Consider the following 20,004-nt stretch of genomic DNA (forward strand, 5'->3'; position numbering starts at 1 on the left):
GAGCATGTGTCTGTAACTGAAGGACATACAGGAGCCTATCCAGATTTTAGAAAGGAGATACTGATTTGTAGAGGACGTCTCAAAAGAAAAGCAAATGCACTGTTTAAAATAAAAAAAAAGATTTCAGTCCGGAACAAAACATTTGCCTTAATTGTTAATTTTATTAATTTACCTTTCCTGTTCTCAGCTGGAATCTGATGGGGGGACGAGGGAGTGGGGTTGATCTGTAAAGTCTGCATCTCCTTGTTTTGAAACCCAAGTTTTTCAGCCTGCGCGTGAAAGGAGGCACTCCCAGTGATGAGGATAAATTTGTTGGGCCCACTCTCCTTACCCCTGACAGTTAATGCCTGTATGATACTTTCCACATCAGAGTTTGGGGGGATAACCACAAGCTGTGTATTTGGAATGGTTGGGTGACCCATGATTCTTATTCCAGGCGAAACCCCAGGAGCGTCTGACCGGACTGCCGGAGAATTTGGCGTAAAAGAAGTGGAGATTCCTAAACTGGCATTGTGGCTCTGGTTGGGACTTGCAACAGCCTCAGAACGCCGGGTCTGTTGTGTTGTTTCCGGTACCACCAACCATTGGACTGCGCTTGGATCAGGTTTTGCTCTGGTTTCCGTATCTCCAAGCATGCTTGGTCCAGGGGTCCCCATTAGCCCCATCTTTTGAACCAAGTCCTTTCCCTGTTGTTCCGCAACTGCGGTCATGGAGGTCGGTCTCTGTTCCGCAGCTTCAGCACCGCGGGGGACATCTTCGTAGGGAAGGTTCAATCTGCGTCTCTTGAGTATCAGTGGCCTTCGGGGGCTTGATCTCATGGTGTAAAGCTGAAGCGGTTATCCATTGCAAAAACCGATCCTGATGAAAAGGAGGGAGAACGCAGCTGTAACGTACAGAAGAAACAGGACATTAATTGTTAAGAAATTTGTAGGAGGTATCAAGAAAAATAATATTTACTGTTCAGGAAAATCATGAGATGTGAATGATACTAGCCTATCCTCCTGGAACAGCCGGGAAAGGTGAGCAAGTATCCCATTTTCCCCCAAGGCCCTAACATGAATACCACTCTGGCCACAGCAAAGTACGTAACTTTGTTGTGAATATAGCAGCCTTAATTATTTATGAACAGTTAATATAACCAGCTATTTGTATGTCCCATTTAACCAATGGAATACATTTCCCATACAGGGCAAGACAAACTTTAGGGCTCGGTATGATATAACACTCATAAAAAACACTGCATGCATTTTTAACCAAGGTTTATTTTAATATAATTTAAAAAGGTGGGCTTTTTTTTTTTTGTTTAAAAAAAAAAAAAACTTTATGAGGCAGCAAAGGCATAAAGCAAAATAAAACAAAACATCAGTCTGACAGAATAAATGTGAACAATTGGGAATAAGAACTGACAATCTAAAACAAGCAGCGCAACAGTCAGGAACTAGGATTGTAATACGGGCACACGAAAAAGGGCATAAACGGAGGCAGTCGCTGTGTCCGCCATTGTAAACCCATAGTGCACATGTGCAGTACGGATCTAGGGCCTTTGTTAGTGCGCATCTGTATACGCAGCGTGCGTGCACCCTCCGCAAACATACTGTTCTGCGGGTGCACGCACCCAACACACCAGAGGCGTGGGGAGATGGGCGGCCCCATTAGCATATGTGAACTCATCGGCGTTCCCATGAGAACGCCAGGCGTTTTCATGCTAATGTGGCATGACAGACAGGTGGGTGGGTGGGGGGTGGGCAAGCAGCCGACATCACCAGATGCCCACCCACTTCCCCCTGAACATGCACGTTGCTTAGAGCAACCTCACATATGCGTGCACCTTCCACATCTTCAGATAGTCGGCCACCATCAAGTGATGTGGGAGGTTACCCCTGGCGTGCGAATGGATGTTAATGGATGTTATTTGCATGCCCTGCGGGCAAGCTGCCCTTGTGAATGGGTGGCACTAGGCAACCATTTGCAAGGTGGGGTTTGGTAGACCCACAAGCCTTGCGAATAAATCAGAATATCCACCCAAGTGCGTGTGCAAAGTTCCAATATTTGGGCAGTTCAAAGAGCTGCAGGCAGCTGCCTGAGGTCACTCCAGTGAAAGGCGTTCAGCAGAGCACGTACTATAAACCATAGGTCAGATGACAAGCCTGCTACAGTGTCCTGCGTCTGAATGCTTTATAGCGCAATGATCACATGCAGTAACCCTGTGTTGGGGAACACGTACATATGCCTTGGGTGGCAGCCAGATGACAGGTCGACAGGTTCAAGATGTCAACACAAAAATAATCAACATGTTTTTCCAATGTTGACTGGGAGTCGTAACTTGTGGTGAGCACAGCCAGCCACCTTGTCTGAAACATGATGGGTGCCTTAGTGTGTGTGTGTGTGTGTGTGTGTGTGTATATATATATATATATACACACATATACACACACACACAGGGTTGTCCCCAGCTGCAGTGGAACTAAAAGTACCAGGTCTGGTTGCAGCAGGGCATGCTGAGACTTGTAGTGCCATGGCACAGCACCAGCAGAGGGGCCTGGCACACAGCTGACAGAGGCCTGTACACAATGGCTGCCCTCAGGCCTCCATCCTCCCGGCCGCACACAGAGCCTGCGCCTCCCCGGAACCTGACAGCCTGTGTGTGTGTGGCAATACCGACGTCACCCCCCGCCCCATGAGTCCCACACCGACAACCCCCCGGCATATATACCCATACAGCCGCCTCCTCACCGCTCCCTTACTTCGCCGCTCCTGTTCCTGCTGCTGCCGCCGCTGTTTGAATCTTCGCGCTTTTGCGTCACTGTCCCGTCAGGCGTCGGACCTGACCAATCGCAGCGGCTGGCGGCCGTTCAACAGCCAATCGAGCAGGAGGTCCCGGCGTCCCCCCTGCGGCGGCCAATCACGGCGCAGCCGTTTGTCGCGAATACCCTGATTCTTGACCCAATCACAGCGCGCGAAACGAACTCCCCGGATGGTCAGCAGCCAATCGCAGAGCGGAGCCGTGCTTCCTGAGTAGGCCAGCGGCCAATCACGGAGCGCGTAGCTTATTCGGACTGCACAAACAAAGTAGTAAGGGGCAGGCGGCTCGGAGTGAGGAAGCCAAGGCTTGTACCGGGAGCTGTCAGGTTAGCGGCGGTAGTGGGCAGGGGGACACCGGAGTGGGAGTGGGGGTGGGGGTGTTCTTGTGGTCACAAGGGTATGTATGTATGTATACATACATTAGGGTGACCAACTCATCCCTTTAATCCGGGACACATTAATTACACAGGTTCTGTGGTAGTTTAAAACCAGGTGAAAACCAGCCACAGAACCTGTGTAATTAATATGTGTCCCGGATTAAAGGGATGAGTTGGTCACCCTAACATACATTCATATATTTCAGGGTTGCCTACCTGACCCTCTCCTTCAGGGAGAAAATGCTCTGTTCCTGGACTTCCCTGGTAATGTAGGATTGCCAGCACCTGTGGGGAGCTAGGTAACTGATAAGAAAGGTGTCACCACAGGTGCTGGCAATCCTACATTACCAGGGAAGTCCAGAAACAGGGCATTTTCTCCCTCATGGAGAGGGTCAGGTAGGTAACCCTGGCCTATGTGTGGATATATATATATATATATATATATATATATATATATATATATATATATATATTATGGGGGTTTATTCAGTTGCACAGCATAGATAGCATAGTGGTTAGTATTACTTTACCACAGCACTGAGGTTCTGGGTACATACTTGTAGGTTAAGAATGAGCATTATAGGGTGAGGGCGATGCTGCGGTGGCTGTGCCGGCGTTACAGGGTGAGGACGATGTTTTGCGTGGTCTTTGCCGGCGTTACAGGCTGAGGGCGATGCTGCGTGGGCTGTGAGGGCGATGCTGCGGTGGCTGTGCCGGCGTTACAGGGTGAGGACGACGCTGCGTGGGCTGTGCTGGCGTTACAGGCTGAGGGCGATGCTGCGTGGGCTGTGAGGGCAATGCTGCGGTGGCTGTGTCCCGGCGTTACAGGGTGAGGACGACGCTGCGTGGGCTGTGCTGGCGTTACAGGCTTAGGGTGATGCTGCAGTGGCTGTGTCAGGGTTACAGGCTTGTGCCTGCTAACAAATACCTTTTGCAGCAAATTACCCTCATTTATATTGCACCAGCATATGTCTCTCTACTTATCACAAAATATCTCCCATCTCGACCACTCCGCTCTGCACAAGATCTGCGTCTCTCTTCTGTAAGGATCACTAGCTCCCATTCACTATTACAGGACTTTCGTCGGGCTGCTCCCATCCTATGGAATGCCCTTCCACGCTAGCCTCCAAACTTTCAAGTGTTCCCTGAAAACTCACCTCTTCAGGAAAGCCTATCATATTTATATACCGCACACATAACCCTCTAAGGCACTTATGTATTATATAGCTTCCCTTCTGGACTTGTAACTTGGTGGGACTACTATGCTATTACTGGTGCCTGTCCTTGTGTTTCCCTCCTATGTCCCTATAGATTGTAAGCCTGCAGCAGGGCCCTCCTACCTCCAAGTCTGTCTGTTGTTACCCAGTTTGTTTTATCACTGTCTACTATTGTAAAGCGCTACGGAATCTGCTGCGCTATATAAGACACTGTAACGGAATCTGCTGCGCTATATAAGACACTGTAACGGAATCTGCTGCGCTATATAAGAAACTGGAAATAAATAAATTTATACAGACACCCCCTTCCCCCCCCATAGAGACACCACTTCAAGAAAAACAGAGACCACACCAAATAATAGGGCATTGAGTGCTTTCTCCACCCCAACAAATAATATTAGTTAGCTTTAGAACTGATTGACACTTGGAATGTAGCTGCAATGTTGCCGGTGTCACGCTGTGACATTGGAAGCTTATTACCTAAATCCCCCAGAGTTGTTCTGTTTCTCGGCCAGGTTTAGGTTATTACCGGCATTCTCGTCGTTTTGCTGTGTAATAGTGATAACGTCTTGTACTTTTGTCTTCCTTCCTAGGTTTGGAGCTGTACTGGTCTGTCCTGTCCCGTGCCGGCAGTTGTTTGATGTTCTAAACCGTGCTGTGCAATCATCTGACCGCTTCCCGCTGTCCCGGCTACTCCGAGGCGCCTTTTCACCATGTGGTTCCCACATTATCGGCCACTAAGTGCTGATGCCTCCCAAGAAACGAACCACTTGTAATCCACGAAAAACGCGCCTGGTCTTCCTGGAGAGCCCACGTCAGGGTCCTGTTCATGAGTATGGGGCTGCGCCACCGAAGGCGGACTCTAAGTGTGTGCCCACCAAAGCTGTGGACCAGGACACGTCTACTTCTTGGGTAAATGTGTGATTGCTGGGCATTGATCTCTGCTGCGTGGTTGGTGGTCCCGTCATGTGACGTGTCTTTTCTGTGTGTTCCACCAATTGTTCCTGGGTTAAAAGCGGGGGAGGTATTGTGTAGTGCTCGTTCTTTCCTCCGCAATGGTGACTTTGGCTTTTGCTGTCATTACAAAGGACACTGTTTATTGTTGGGATACTGTAAATTCTGTTTGAGCAGACATCACTCACAGTGGGTTCCTTGGTTTTTTTTATACCAGTTTATTCCAACCGGTTGTTTGTGGCAATAACCAACAACCTTTTATCTGTCTTGCAGGTGTCACCGCAGTTCAGCCAAACAGTAGAGCTGAATTTTCCGGCACGTCGGCGCTTCCGACACACCTCTAACAACAGCACATTACAGAGCCGCGCTGGGGATACCACCCAGAGCCGGCTGAAGGCACCAGGGAGGAAACAGAGTGTCTGTAAATTTCCATCCTTATCGTTCACCAGCCAAGCAGCCGGTGACCTAGTACAAACTCAATCTTTCTGTGCAAGGAGGCCGAAGCCCAGCCTGGTTCCGCGTGCACCAGTGCCAAGGTCTCCTCTGCAGGATCTGCCTTGTAGTAAGGCTCTTAGCCCCCCTGATGTACAGACTCCAGAGGCGAGCAAGCTGCTCTCGCGTGACGTAGCTGAGATACAGACGCCAGTTACCCGGAGGCATGGAGAGCCGTGTGATGTAACCTCACTGGAGAACAGCCCAGGGCCGGTGCTGGCAGAAGATACCCCGGAGCATGAATACGGCGTCCGTGTCACATGGCGGAGACGGCAGGAACTCATGAAATACCTGAAATCACGAGGAAGGCTAAAGAGCAGCCAGACACAAGTGAAGCCATGATGGGACTGAGATGAAGCTTCTTATTGATCACCCTGTATGCTGGTTATGGACTGAGAGTGATCATCTTCTACAGAGATGATGTGTAATGCATTAAAGCTCCCAGCGCACTTAATGTTCATCACTCCCTTTGTCGTATGGTTGTGTTAATGGATTAACCCAGTGGTTCCCAAACTGTGTGCCGTGGCTCCCAGGGGTGCCCCAGGACATTTTGCAGGGGTGCCTTGGGTTGGTTGTCCAGGACCAAATTATTTATGGTAAATTTAATAGGCAAAAGCACTAGTGGTAGCTTCCAATCCTGAAATATGTGGACAAACCGAGGCAAATCATGTCCCTCATCCCATAACGCCTATGGATGACGTTTAACACAATTTACTTAATGTTATAATTTTTTTTTCTGAATTTCTCAGTAAGAAACATTTGGCCTAGGGGTGCCACGAAAAAAATGACTGATTACTCTAGGGTGCCGTGATTTAAAAAAAGTTTAGGAACGGATTAACCTGTAATCGTTCAGTCAGTCCAGGTGGTGTTGGCTGTGCTACACCTGCATCTGTAACTGGGGTGTAGGAGATGATTAAAGAGCCGCTCGCTTGTATGAACCCCATTCAGTGTCCCCAGATCTGAATGTTCTGTGGTCTTATCACACACGTGGTGACATTGACTACCTGCTGTGTCATTCATCTTGGGTCCTCCTGAAATGTGACTTCCATATAAAGGAGATTTCTTATACATATATGAAAAACTCCTGCATCCTGGTAAGGAGTCGTAGGATTCTTCTAGCACCCTGCACCTCCAAAACCGACGCAGTACCCCTTCCCTGCCTGGGGTGTTGTGCTCTCTGCTCCCTGTGGTCTGTATTTTAGCACTGATATGCAGACCAGACTTGTGCTAGAAGCAGCAGAGAGTGACTCCCCAGGCCGGGAAGAGGAACTGCATGGGTTTTGGAAGGTGCTTTGTAAAATGATAAGGGACTGATCTAGATTCTGTATGGCGCATTAGTAATAAAGCACCTTGTTTAGATGTGGGAGCTGCAGCTGGATCTGGTGCACAGTGCAATGACAACGTAAGATCTGTGGGGGGTACAGACAAGCAAAACAATATTTGTGTGTGTGACAGGATACGCAGCATAACAGGTGTGCTGCTAGCACCTCTGTAATCTGTATTATACAGTGTGATCATTATATCGCACTCTATAATATGTTTGCATAATGAAGTGATGTAAACGGATGGAACGTGTTCTGCATTTTGGCTGGTTAGAGTACTGACCTAGTACATGCACTTTGTCCGCCCTGTGTGTTGATGTTGGGGCTTATTCTCTATTTTTCTTCACATAACAAGCAGTGTAAGCAGCAGGTTCAGATGATCATAACTAGGGATGTGCACCGGCCGCTTTTTTCACATTTTGGGTTCTGATTACCTTTTGGGTTTTTCTAAAACACCCCCTCAAGGTTTTGGGTTCTGTTTTTTTATTTATTTTTTAAAGCATAATAACCGCTAAAATCACAGAATTTTTTTTTTTTTTGCTCCTGTGCTATTAACCTCAATAACATTCATCTCCACTCATTTCCAGTCTATTCTGAACACCTCACCATATTGTTTTTAGGCCAAAAGGTTGCACCAAGTTAGTTGAATAACTCTGACAAGCAACACAAGTGGGCGGCACAAACACTGGACTGATACAGCACACTTGGCAGCACCCCTTGAATTATACAGCGGACTTTGCTCACACCTGGAATTATGCATCACACATGCGGGCACCCCTGACCTGATAGAGCACATATGGAATAATACGTCACAGATGGTGGCAGACATGGAATTATACGGCAGACATGGCGACATTCCTGCAGTAAAAAAAGAAAAACCTTTATTCTTTTAATAAAAAAAAAAAAAGAGCAGCACACCTGGAATTATACGGCACTATTAACAGCTCTTGCAGTAAACAAATAAATAAATGGTCTGCACACATGCAGGCACCCCTAGACTGATATGGGACACATGGGGGCACCCATGAAAATATACGGCACACATGCGGGCACCCCTGGTCTGATATGGGACACATGGGTGCACACATGGAATTATACGGCACACATGAGGGCACCCCTGGACTTATATGGGACACTGGGCAGCACAGCTGGACTGATATGGGACACAACACCCCTTCTAGGTAAAAAAAGAAACATTTCTTATTTTAATTAAAAAATAGGGGTCAGCTCTTCTGGAGCCCCTTAGTTGTCCCCCACAACAGTCTCATATAGCAGCCCCCCTTAGAAGTGCCCCATATTAGTAACCTTAGTAATGCCCCCTTAGTATAGATTCCATCACAGTAGTTGTGCCTCGGCAGCTCATTAGTTTCCCCTTAGTAGAAGTAAACTTTCAATTTCTGCAGCCCTATAAGATTAGGCAGCCTGTTGGTTCCCCCTTTGGTTTGTCGCCCCCATAACTCTTCCCTCTGTAGTTTGTCCCCCTCTCTGCAGACCGCACAGTGTGGTATGGCTGTAGTTTGGATAGGTTCAAGGATGCATTCCAAGTAAAAACCGGAAGGAGTCTATCCCCTAGCCTCCCTCTATGGATGACTGTAAACATCGCAATACAAATGCATGGACTGAGCCTTTCCGAGTGAAGACGCCACGCACGCATGGACAAGGAAGATGGCGGAAGTGACGTCGCTCCCCACCACCCCGCATCTTCAACATCAATTATGAAATTTCGGCAATGTTTTTGTATTTCTATTCTGCTATAGACTTCAATAATGGTTCTACTTTAGTACAAACTTCCCATTCTGTTTTTAAAGGGATCCTGCCCGCTCTTTCATTTACATGTGTATACAAGTAGTAATTGATCAAACAACAGGAAGTGAGGTAAGTCTGCCTTCCTGTTAAATAGGAGTTCTTGCCAGTTTTTCCCCACCCCCTGAGGAAGTCACATGTGACGAAACATGTTGGGCAGCTTCTGAGACCTACCTCACTCCCTACTGAAAAGCTAAGCGTTCTCTTTTCTAACCTTTTTATCCCATGTATGAAATTTGTTCTGATACGTTTATTGTGACTTTTTAGAAAATATTTATTCATCACTCTTTCTCACCCCCCTCATTGGATGAAATACATTTTCTTACCTTATTTATAACTTTATACTTATAGTCCTATTACTTATAAACTTAAAACCACATTGCCGAGTTCCAATATATCATTAACCATTCGGTGCACAGTGCTTAGATGGTCCACCATCTAATTGGACTCGTGCTGACGCCCCAAAAATTTAGGGGGTGTTTCTTTTATTTTTATTTTGATAGATATATCCACCCTTTGTCCCACTGTTTCACTTATCTTGGCGCTGAATAATCCCATCTCTTTTTGTATGTATATAAATAGAGAGAGAGAGATTATAGAGTGCGCTAGATGCCAAAATTAAAAACTAAACCTAAAAAGTAAAAATTACACTATTATGTCACAATAAAACAGATCAATGATAGTATTTCCTTCAAATGTCCAATCTCAGCATCTGATCACATAAGACTAGGGTGGCCAATCCCAGGATCGGGATCGGCGCGATCCTGGGATTTGGCCGCTAAAACTCTGGGATTTGGATCCCGGGATTGGAGTTTCCAATCCCGGTATTTCTGGATTAGACTGCGCATGTGCAGTCTAATGACTGCAGCGTCTGAGCGTGTGCTCAGATGCTGCCCGGCTTTTCCCTTCCCCGGCATTGTGGCTCTGCGCAGCATGACGAGGCCAGAGGTCACGCTGCGCAGGCCAAGCAGCTGCACAGCCCCATCCTGGGCGCGCAGCATGATGATGTAATCGCCCGCCTGCCTGCCCGGCCGCCCAACCACCTCCCTGTCCGGCTCCTGCTGCCGGCTCGCGGCGTGAAGTGCCCGCCTCCCGGCATCAGTAATCACCCGCCCACCCTCCCAGCTTCACCGACCACCCTCCCGGCCGCACCGCACATGTAATTAAATATGCAGGGCGGCCGGGGTGGGTTTTTTAATTAGGGAAGCCAATCCCAGGAATCCGGGGATTAGGCATTTTTCAATCCCAAATTCCGGGATTGAAAAAATGCTCCGGGATTGGCAACCCTACATAAAATGCAGTATCCAATGTTGCAGTAAAGCTGTTTATTCAAAAAACCCAAAGCGTTTCAGCAAACGACTTCATCAGGGGTATAAAACAGAATGTGCCAGCACTAGCTGTTACAATAATATAAACAAAACTGTTCTCAAAGGGTTAATATTTAATATCACAATTGATGTACATCTATCACATAATATAAAAAAGTACATAAAAATAATATATGAAAAATTGAGCAATATATTGGGATATCTCAGGGATATATGTATTATTTAGATTGAGATCTCCATGTTATGGATTAGAATTGAAAGAATATTGTTAGATATTACCATCCATTGTAATCGCCTGGAAATGAATATGTCCAGAGAGTGGTGACACCAGTTGTCCTTAGTTGCCCTATAATTTCAAGAGCTCACGCCTCCCGATTCGGCGCATTGTCTCCTTTTGCTGGAAATTAGGAATAGTGCAGATATCCCAGAATTTTGGAGTCCAGGTAATACAGGAGTGGTGAACGTCGGTGGGAGAACGGACAGGTCACACTGGATGGATGGATGGAGGTCCAAAGCGATTAGATCAGCTCAACGCGTTTCCCCGGATAATGTGAGTCCGGCTTCCTCAGGAGCGCACCACTCCATTCTTGCCTTCATCAGGGGTATGGCTGGTGGTGGAACAGAAAGAAGGGGGGCGGGGGGGGTGTACGTATAATAATATATAATAAATACACACATTCTGCTGCACAGAATACAGTGTGTGTATATGTATGTATGTATGTATAGTCAAGATCTTGACAAAGGTCCCAGAGGTGGACCGAAACATTGATGGACTGTATATCTAGCCATGCTGCCTGATTAAAATATGTGATCAACGCCATAAGACTGGTGAGTGACTCCATCTCCTACATTTTTATATATATATATATATATATATATATATATATATAGAGAAACCTTGGGGGAGCAAGCACTCATTACATTTGGTGTTATAGTGGTTGCAAATCAGCCTGAAGTATTTGTAGAAAAACAGAATATCCAAAGGATATAAATGGCAGCACTCCTGGTAATACTTGTAAAAAAGGGTTTTTATTTCACATGTCACCTGACATGAAGTTTAGCATATAATGCTGGGGTACATCTGCAACTGATGGAATAAGCAGGTACAATAAGACATGGGTCTCAATTCAATGAATGGAACATATTCACCATTATGGCAGTCAACGGAGCCCGTTTCGGCTTATCCAGCCTTCATCCTGGGGTCAGTCCAGGATGAAGGCTGGATAAGCCGAAACGGGCTCCGTTGACTGCCATAATGGTGAATATGTTCCATTCATTGAATTGAGACCCATGTCTTATTGTACCTGCTTATTCCATCAGTTGCAGATGTACCCCAGCATTATATGCTAAACTTCATGTCAGGTGACATGTGAAATAAAAACCCTTTTTTACAAGTATTACCAGGAGTGCTGCCATTTATATCCTTTGGATATTCTGTTTTTCTCTCTCTCTATATATATATATATATATATATATACACACACACACAAGATGTCCAAATATATGTGCAAGAGTCCACTGTCAATCAGTGGATTCTCCGAATTAGGGCTCACCTGTGCCCATAGACAGAGTACGTGCAGGAAAAAAGGGCACAGGGAGCGTAAAATAAACAGTACTTTACTAGTGTAACAATGCTCACATACATGTGGGTTTAAAAGTGTCAGCGTAATAATCACCCTGGCAGCCATATGCAGCAGCGTGCAGGGGGCTTGACCCCACTCCCCCAATAGAACGTACATTCAGCCCCCACTCCCCCAGTACAATGCACATACAGCTCTCACACCCCCAGTACAATGTACATCTAGCCTCCACACCCCCAGTACAATGTGCATTCAGCCCCCACTCCCCCAGTTCAATGTACATCTAGCACCCACCCCCCCAGTACAATGTACATTCAGCCCCCACTCCCCCAGTACAATGTACATCTAACCCCCAGTACAATGTACATCTAGCCCCCACACCCCCAGTACAATGTACATTCAGCCCCCACCCCCCAGTACAATGTACATCTAGCCCCCACACACCCCAGTACAATGTACATCTAGCCCCCACACCCCCAGTACAATGTACATTCAGCCCCCACCCCCCAGTACAATGTACATCTAGCCCCCATACACCCCAGTACAATGTACATCTAGCCCCCACTCCCCCAGTACAATGTACATCTAGCCCCCACACCCCCAGTACAATGTACATCTAGCCCCCACACCCCCAGTACAATGTACATCTAGCCCCCACACCCCCAGTACAATGTACATCTAGCCCCCACACCCCCAGACCACACTCCCCGTTATACACAGCACCTACACCCCCAGTACAATGTACATCTAGCTCCCACTTCCCCAGTACAATGTACATTCAGCCTCCACTCTCCATTATACACAGCCCCCACACCCCCAGTACAATGTACATCTAGCCCCCACACCCCCAGTACAATGTACAGCTAGCCCCCACTCCCCCAGCACAATGTACATACAGCTCCCACACCCCCAGTACAATGTATATTCAGCCCCCACACCCCCAGTACAATGTACATCTAGCCCCCACTCCCCCAGAACAATGTACATACAGCTCCCACACCCCCAGTACAATGTATATTCAGCCCCCACACCCCCAGTACAATGTACAATGTACATCTAGCCCCCACACCCCCAGACCACACTCCCCGTTATACACAGCACCTACACCCCCAGTACAATGTACACCTAGCTCCCACTTCCCCAGTACAATGTACATTCAGCCTCCACTCCCCATTATATACAGACCCCACACCCCCATTACAATGTACATTCAGCTTCCACACCCCCAGTACAATGTACATCTAGCCCCCCCCCCAGTACAATGTACATCTAGCCCCCACACCCCCAGTACAATGTACATCTAGCCCCCACACCCCCAGTACAATGTACATTCAGCCCCCACTCCCCATTATACACACAGCCCCACTCTTCATTATACACAGCCCCCACTACCCATTATAAACACACCCCCAGTGCAATGTACATTCAGCCCCCACCCACCAGTGCAATGTACATTCAGCCCCCACCCCCCAGTACAATGTACATTCAGCCCCCACTCTCCCAGTACAATGTACATTCAGTCCCCACACCCCCCAGTACAATGTACATCTAGCCCCCACACCCCCCCCCCAGTACAATGTACATCCAGCCCCCACACCCCCCAGTACAATGTACATTCAGTCCCCACACCCACCAGTACAATGTACATTCAGCCCCCACCCCCAGTACAATATACATCCAGCCCCCACCCCCCCAGTACAATGTACATCCAGCCCCCACACCCCCCAGTACAATGTACATCCAGCCCCCACCCCCTCAGTACAATGTACATCCAGCCCCCACCCCCCCAGTACAATGTACATTCAGCCCCCACCCCCCAGTACAATATACATCCAGCCCCCACCCCCTCAGTACAATGTACATCCAGCCCCCACCCCCCAGTACAATGTACATTCAGCCCCCACCCCCCCAGTACAATGTACATTCAGCCCCCACCCCCCCCAGTACAATGTACATTCAGCCCCCACCCCCCCAGTACAATGTACATTCAGCCCCCACTCCCCCAGTACAATGTACATCCAGCCCCCACACCCCCCAGTACAATGTACATCCAGCCCCCACACCCCCCAGTACAATGTACATTCAGCCCCACCCCCCCAGTACAATGTACATTCAGCCCCCACCCCCCCAGTACAATGTACATTCAGCCCCCACCCCCCCAGTACAATGTACATCCAGCCCCCACCCCCCAGTACAATATACATCCAGCCCCCACACCCCATTATACACAGCACTCAGCTGAATATGTTGCCCCTTCCTGAGAGGGGCATGAACCTGACAGTGTGCTGGAGAAGAAGCAGGATTCAAGCAGCTCATGGCATTGAGAAGAGAAGGAGCAGGAGATGCAGCCTGATGCACGATGTTAGTGTGGTGGGAGGGGCTATGCTCGGGGAAGGAGAACTAGGGATGGCCATCGACTATCGATGTTCCCAAAACATCGATGGTTGGGACCTAGTGCTCGATGTTTTGGGCATTGATAGTGGATGGTCGAATAGTTTTATGCCATCGATGGATGGCTTCCGATGGTAAAAGTTGTGGGCGCATGCGCACAGCGTGCGCAGTGTCATTGCGTCCAGCGGCATTGCTGCAGGCGGCCCGCCCCGCCGGAAGGTGCGCGCATGCGCAAAAGAAACTTAAACTGGATTGATGGCTAAAGTTTCTTCTGCGCATGCGCACGGATCCCGGCCGAGCAGGCTGCCCGCAGCTACCCTTCCCGCAGCTAAGCGATGGCAGGAACCATCGATGGTGTGAGATAGAATGGTTTATAGCCATCGATGGTTCCTGCTCTAGAAGCTATCAATGGCAACCATCGATGGGGGATGTGCCGATGGCCATCCCTAAGGAGAACCCTGGCTGTGCTGCTGCTTCTCCCGACTTTCTGTCAGCGCGCACTTCATCTCAGCCACCGCTACCCACATCTTCGGCTGTGACATCTTCCAAGCGGCTCTGCCTCCACCATGACCGGATGCACAGTCTGTGTTTTAATGGAGGGGTCCCATCCCCCGGGAGGACTGATGGGGTTTGCGGGGCAGCGGGAGGCTCCTGCTGGATGTGGGAGGGTAGGCAAGCCTGGTATAGAGTTATAGACATCGGCGATAAGTACGGACGCGGTCACACAGCGATCTGGGAATAGCAGCTACTAATACATTCTGTGCAGTATTATGGAATTCTGATACTTTCTCCATTTACAGCAAGTGCAGGGTATGGGGTCCCTGGGTAGACGGTGACTAGGTCGACACCTTGAAATGGTCGACATACCATAGGTCAGCACTGACAAAATGTTTACATGGTCATGGTCGACACCCACAAGGTTTACATACGGTTTTCTCATTTTTGGGTATAGACCAACTTGGTTCACACTTTACTATGCGAGTGGGCATAAATTGAGAATATAATAGTGTGCCGGGCGCATGTCGACATAGACATTAAAAAATGTGAAAACCGCAAGTCAACCTTGTGGGTGTCGACCATGCCCATGTTAACCTTAAGATTGTGTCAACCTCCTGTCAATATCGACCTGTAGTATGTCAACAATTTCAAGGTGTCAACCTAGTCAGCATCGACCATTAGTGGTTGACCTAGACATTGTCTATCTCCTTTACCGTAACCAACTCCAGCCGGCTGACTATCTGACCAGCAATATTCTAATACTACAATTGCAACAAACTGAAACTATGTATTTTTCATTAAACTATTAATAACTAATCTTTCCTGTTTCCAAAATATGTATATTCTCTGTCCCTTTATGTATTATCTGTGTCTCTCTGTGTAACTGAGTCTGTAGCTATAACCAGAGTCCCAGCTCCCCCTCCCGAAGTGAGCAGAACGTGGAACACACCCACTGGTGTCTGAGTGACAGCTCCCCTCCCCCTGTGTGCAGAATGTGGAACACACCCACTGGTCTGAGTGACAGCTCCCCTTCCCCTGTGCGCAGAATGTGGAACACACCCACTGGTGTCTGAGAGTAAAAAATGTACTTTCATTTCCGTCTCCTGCTGCAGCGATGGCGTCTGCTGCTGATCTGAGACAGGAGCTGGACTGTTCCATCTGCCTGAGCATTTATACAGATCCTGTAACCCTGAGATGTGGCCACAACTTCTGCCGGGTCTGTATTGATCGTGAGCTGGATACACAGGAGGAGGCTGGAGTTTATAGCTGTCCTGAGTGCAGAGCAGAGTGTCAGGAGCGTCCTGCACTGATACGGAGCATAGCACTGTGTAACATAGTGGAGAGTTTCCGGTCTACTCACCCAGATCAGGAGGAGACTGGGATCTGCTGCACTTACTGTGTGGACTCTCCTGTACCTGCTGCTAAGTCCTGTCTGCATTGTGAGGCTTCTCTGTGTGATAAACACCTGAGAGTACACAGCAAGACAGCAAAACACATCTTATGTGACCCCACCACTGCCCTGGGGAACAGGAAATGCTCCATCCATAAGAAGGTCCTGGAGTATTACTGCACTGAGGATGCGGCCTGTATCTGTAAAGACTGCATGACTGGATCTGGATCCCATCAAAAGCACCATGTGGAGTCTCTGGGTGAGGCCTCTGAAAAGAAGAAGGAAAAACTAGAACTTATTCTGCAGAAACTGACCACAAAGAGAGAGGAGACTGAGAACAGAGTCCATAGACTGCAGGAGCGCAGGAGAGAAGATCAGGGAAAAGCAGCGGCTGTAACAGAGACAGTCACTGTCCTGTTTAGAGACATCAGGAGACAGCTGGAAGACCTGGAGAAGAGAGTCCTGAGTGAGATCTCCAGGCAGGAACAGCGCGTTTCACTCCCTATCTCTGATCTGATCCAGCAGCTGGAAATAAAGAAGGACGAGCTGTCCGGGAAGATGCGTCACATTGAGGAGCTGTGTAACATGTCTGACCCAGTGATTGTCCTACAGGAACCGGACACAGGGGACTTGTGTGATTTTAAAGAAAGAAAGAGACATTATAAACAAGTCCATGGTGTAGGAGATCTAGACGTGAGTTTCATCTCAGGGACATTACACACATTATCTGATATAATAACAGGGATAAATACAGGGATCTATGTGCAGGAAGCTACAGACCTATTACTGGATGTAACCACAGCTGCTAATGATATACAGATATCTGATGACAGGAAATCTGCATCCAGGTCAGGTACAAAGCAGAATCACCCAGTAACACCAGAGAGATTTCAGTATCCTCAGGTAATAAGCACCAGGAGATTCTTCTCAGGGCGACATTACTGGGAGGTGGATGTCAGTAAGTCAGAGGACTGGAGGGTGGGGATGTGTTATCCCAGTATAGACAGGACAGGACGTCAGTCACTCATTGGTCATAATAACAAGTCCTGGTGTCTGCTTTGGTATAATTATCACTGCTCAGTGACACATGACAGTAGAGAGATCCGGTTACCTGGTAATATCACCTGTGGCAGAGTGAGGATATACCTGGATTATGAGGCAGGACAGATCTCCTTTTATTCTGTGTGTGACCCCATCAGACACTTACACACCTTTAATGCCGCCCTCACTGAGCCCCTCCATGCTGCATTATGTGTAGAGGTCGGGTGTATAACTATATGCGGGGGGGAATAAGGAGAAATAATCCTTAGAGATCGTGTTGTCAGACCAGTGATGGTGAGTAACCATCGATAGTTATCCCTAATGTCCAGTCTGGATTTTTTGGTTTCATTATAAACATGTTTCTTCATCTCTGATCACTGGGCCTGATTCTGACAACAATATTTGTCCCGCTGACCCCCTCATATGCTCCTGCGGTGTCCATAAATCAGGGAAGCTAACTGTTGATGGTGGGATTACACATCTTTATTAGTCCCTTCCATGTAGCTGGATCTCTCTGATATTGCACCCGTCATGGTGGCTGCCAGTTTCATATATAAAACAAAAATAACATTGTCATAATCTGGTTCTCTTACATGTATGTACAGTACTGGCCGGGCACCGTCTGGGTGGAGGTACCTCACCTTCTGGCTGTTCCTTCAGCTCTGGAAGCCATGCTAGTCTATGTAATAGTACGTTTAGAAGATCCATTTAACATTTTCCTGCATTCAAAATGCCCCTGGCGTCCTCCTGGGGAAAGAGCGCTATAGAAATAAAATTATTTGTTCTTTTGGTGTTAAAAGATTTGAAATGGGATTTTTCTTAAATAAAATATATATTGCCAAACGTTCGCCATTCTCTCAGCCTTGTGTTCGCCAATGGGATGCCTGTTTTATCTTTTGCACCACCTGTTAATTTAAATCTGCATTGCGCTGACTGATAACGATATGGATATTATCGCGCATATCGACTAATGGGTGCGCACTATATAGTTATAGATGAACGCTCCTGCAGGACATTGATGACCCCCTCCGTCATCTGTACATGCAGCTCAATCCTGACTTCATTGTTGTCCTGGATGTGGTCGCTGAACGATATCATAACATTATCGGTCAGTGGGGGTTATTCTGGCTCATTCGCAAGGCTGGCGCCACCCATTCGCAGGGGCGACTCGCTCACAGTAACATCCATTCCCAGGCCAGGGGGGAACCTCCCACATCTTTCGATGGTCACCGACTCTCAAGTCACTTCCATATGCGTGCGTGCTGGGAAGGAAATGGGCGGGCCGCTGACATCCGGTGATTAGCATGAGAATGCCCAGCGTTCTCATCGGAACTCCCATGAAACACTGGGCGTTCCCATATGCTAATGAGGCCGCCGCTGTCCTGGGAGCGTGCACTCGACGAACAGTCTGTTCACTGCGGGTGCATGCACACGCGCAGTACAAAACATCGGTCCCCGTGGGAACGCAGCCCTGCTGCGTAGGGACCAGAATAAGGGCCAGCGTGTATGCACTATATCGTTTGCCAGGGAGGACAGGCAGCGCAAGGGAACATCGTTAGCGATATCGTTACTGAACGAGATTGCATAATGTGTACTCGGATTTAGACCCTCCGATACATCGCACAGAAAGTTACGATAAATAAAAGATTAGCAGGGGGATAATTGCGTGTTATGACCCAAATCCCAGTTTGTATAGTTCACACATAAATCACATAGGTGTTCATAACGAGTATTATATTAAACAAAGTATTAATAAATCCCAATAACATCTTTAAAACAGGTTCTGGCATTTGGATCTGTAGCATGAACCAGAATCAGATTTATCAACAACTGTATATAATCTGTGGCCCTGGGGAAATTAATGTCCTATGTACCACAACTTGTAGGCACTGGGTCATCTGTACACGTGCCGGAGGCCCACATGCAAGTGTCATATATATATAACACAACTCCTCCTTAGACTGGCACTTCCACGGTCTTTGATGGTAAATGATACAATGTCACACCAACTTGATTGCGACGTTTCGAACTTTTAATTAGTTCTTCATCAGGCAGCGTACAGACATTAAACATAGAAATGAACTGACCTTATATCCCCTGGTCTCCTCCTCGCGGCAAACGCCGGTCATCCACGCACTTCTTGTCCAGGATCCGGAAGCTCTCACCCTCCGGAGGACGCTGTTCAGGGTTGCTATGGTGACCTGGCATCAGCTGCAATTACAGAGAAAAATGAAACAAAACATAGTTGCAAAAGAATAATACACCTCTGAAGTGATTAATAAACTGTATCAAAAGTTATTAAAAACAACACTGTATCTAGATATACAAAAGTACACGTCTTTTGCGTGTGTTCTCTTGGTGAAAGAGAGTCGACTGTGCAGCGTGTCGACTGATACTTTTCTGTACACAATATTCGTTCTCTTTAGTCTAAACACACATTTAGATTCAACTGCTCGTTCAGACCCTTTGGTCTCACAGTATCCAGCAGGTAAATCCATTTGGACTCTAATTTTAATAATTTTTTGTTCCTGTCACCCCGTCTGTGGTCATCTGCTATGTGGTCAATGACCATGTGTTTAAAGGTGGCCATGGAGTGTTTGGCCTCTGCAAAGTGTCTGGCAACCGGCTGCTCCGAGGTTTTACCACTCAGTGCAGCCCGTATTGCCATCCTATGCAGTGCCATCCTCTCCTTGACCGTCCTCATGGTCTTTCCCACATAGCAGAGACCACAGGGGCATATTATAAGATAAACCACGTAAGTGCTGTTACAGGACAAAGGATGCCTAATTTCATATTTTTTACCTGTATG

General features: G+C 47.7%; 3 protein-coding genes across 3 annotated transcripts in view; 2 read left to right on the top strand and 1 right to left on the bottom strand.

The window, feature by feature from the left end:
• Positions 1-20,004, bottom strand: part of FOXM1 (forkhead box M1) — a 45,299-nt gene that overhangs the window by 6,831 nt on the left and 18,464 nt on the right. The window contains 1 exon segment of the mRNA XM_083179534.1: positions 173-838. Within this exon segment, the coding sequence (XP_083035660.1) occupies positions 173-838 (666 nt within the window).
• On the top strand, positions 2,999-6,305 carry RHNO1 (RAD9-HUS1-RAD1 interacting nuclear orphan 1). Its single transcript, XM_083181018.1, has 3 exons — positions 2,999-3,128; positions 4,990-5,308; positions 5,624-6,305. The coding sequence occupies exons 2-3, from the start codon at positions 5,144-5,146 to the stop codon at positions 6,182-6,184; spliced, it is 726 nt and encodes a 241-aa protein (XP_083037144.1). The 5' UTR covers positions 2,999-3,128; positions 4,990-5,143; the 3' UTR covers positions 6,185-6,305.
• On the top strand, positions 15,840-18,032 carry LOC146073656 (E3 ubiquitin/ISG15 ligase TRIM25-like). Its single transcript, XM_083181017.1, has one exon. It carries the CDS (start codon positions 15,879-15,881, stop codon positions 17,445-17,447), a length of 1,569 nt encoding a protein of 522 aa, XP_083037143.1. The 5' UTR covers positions 15,840-15,878; the 3' UTR covers positions 17,448-18,032.

The sequence above is a fragment of the Crinia signifera genome, chromosome 4 (genome assembly GCF_055691185.1).
Source record: "Crinia signifera chromosome 4, ASM5569118v1, whole genome shotgun sequence".
In the NCBI taxonomy this organism is placed as follows: domain Eukaryota; kingdom Metazoa; phylum Chordata; class Amphibia; order Anura; family Myobatrachidae; genus Crinia; species Crinia signifera.

Coding starts and splice junctions, on each gene's coding strand:
- LOC146073656 (XM_083181017.1), top strand. CDS start 15,879: ATGGCGTCTGCTGCTGATCTGAGACAGGAGCTGGACTGTTCCATCTGC.
- RHNO1 (XM_083181018.1), top strand. CDS start 5,144: ATGCCTCCCAAGAAACGAACCACTTGTAATCCACGAAAAACGCGCCTG. Junction 5,309..5,623: donor AGGACACGTCTACTTCTTGG/GTAAATGTGTGA, acceptor TCTGTCTTGCAG/GTGTCACCGCAGTTCAGCCA.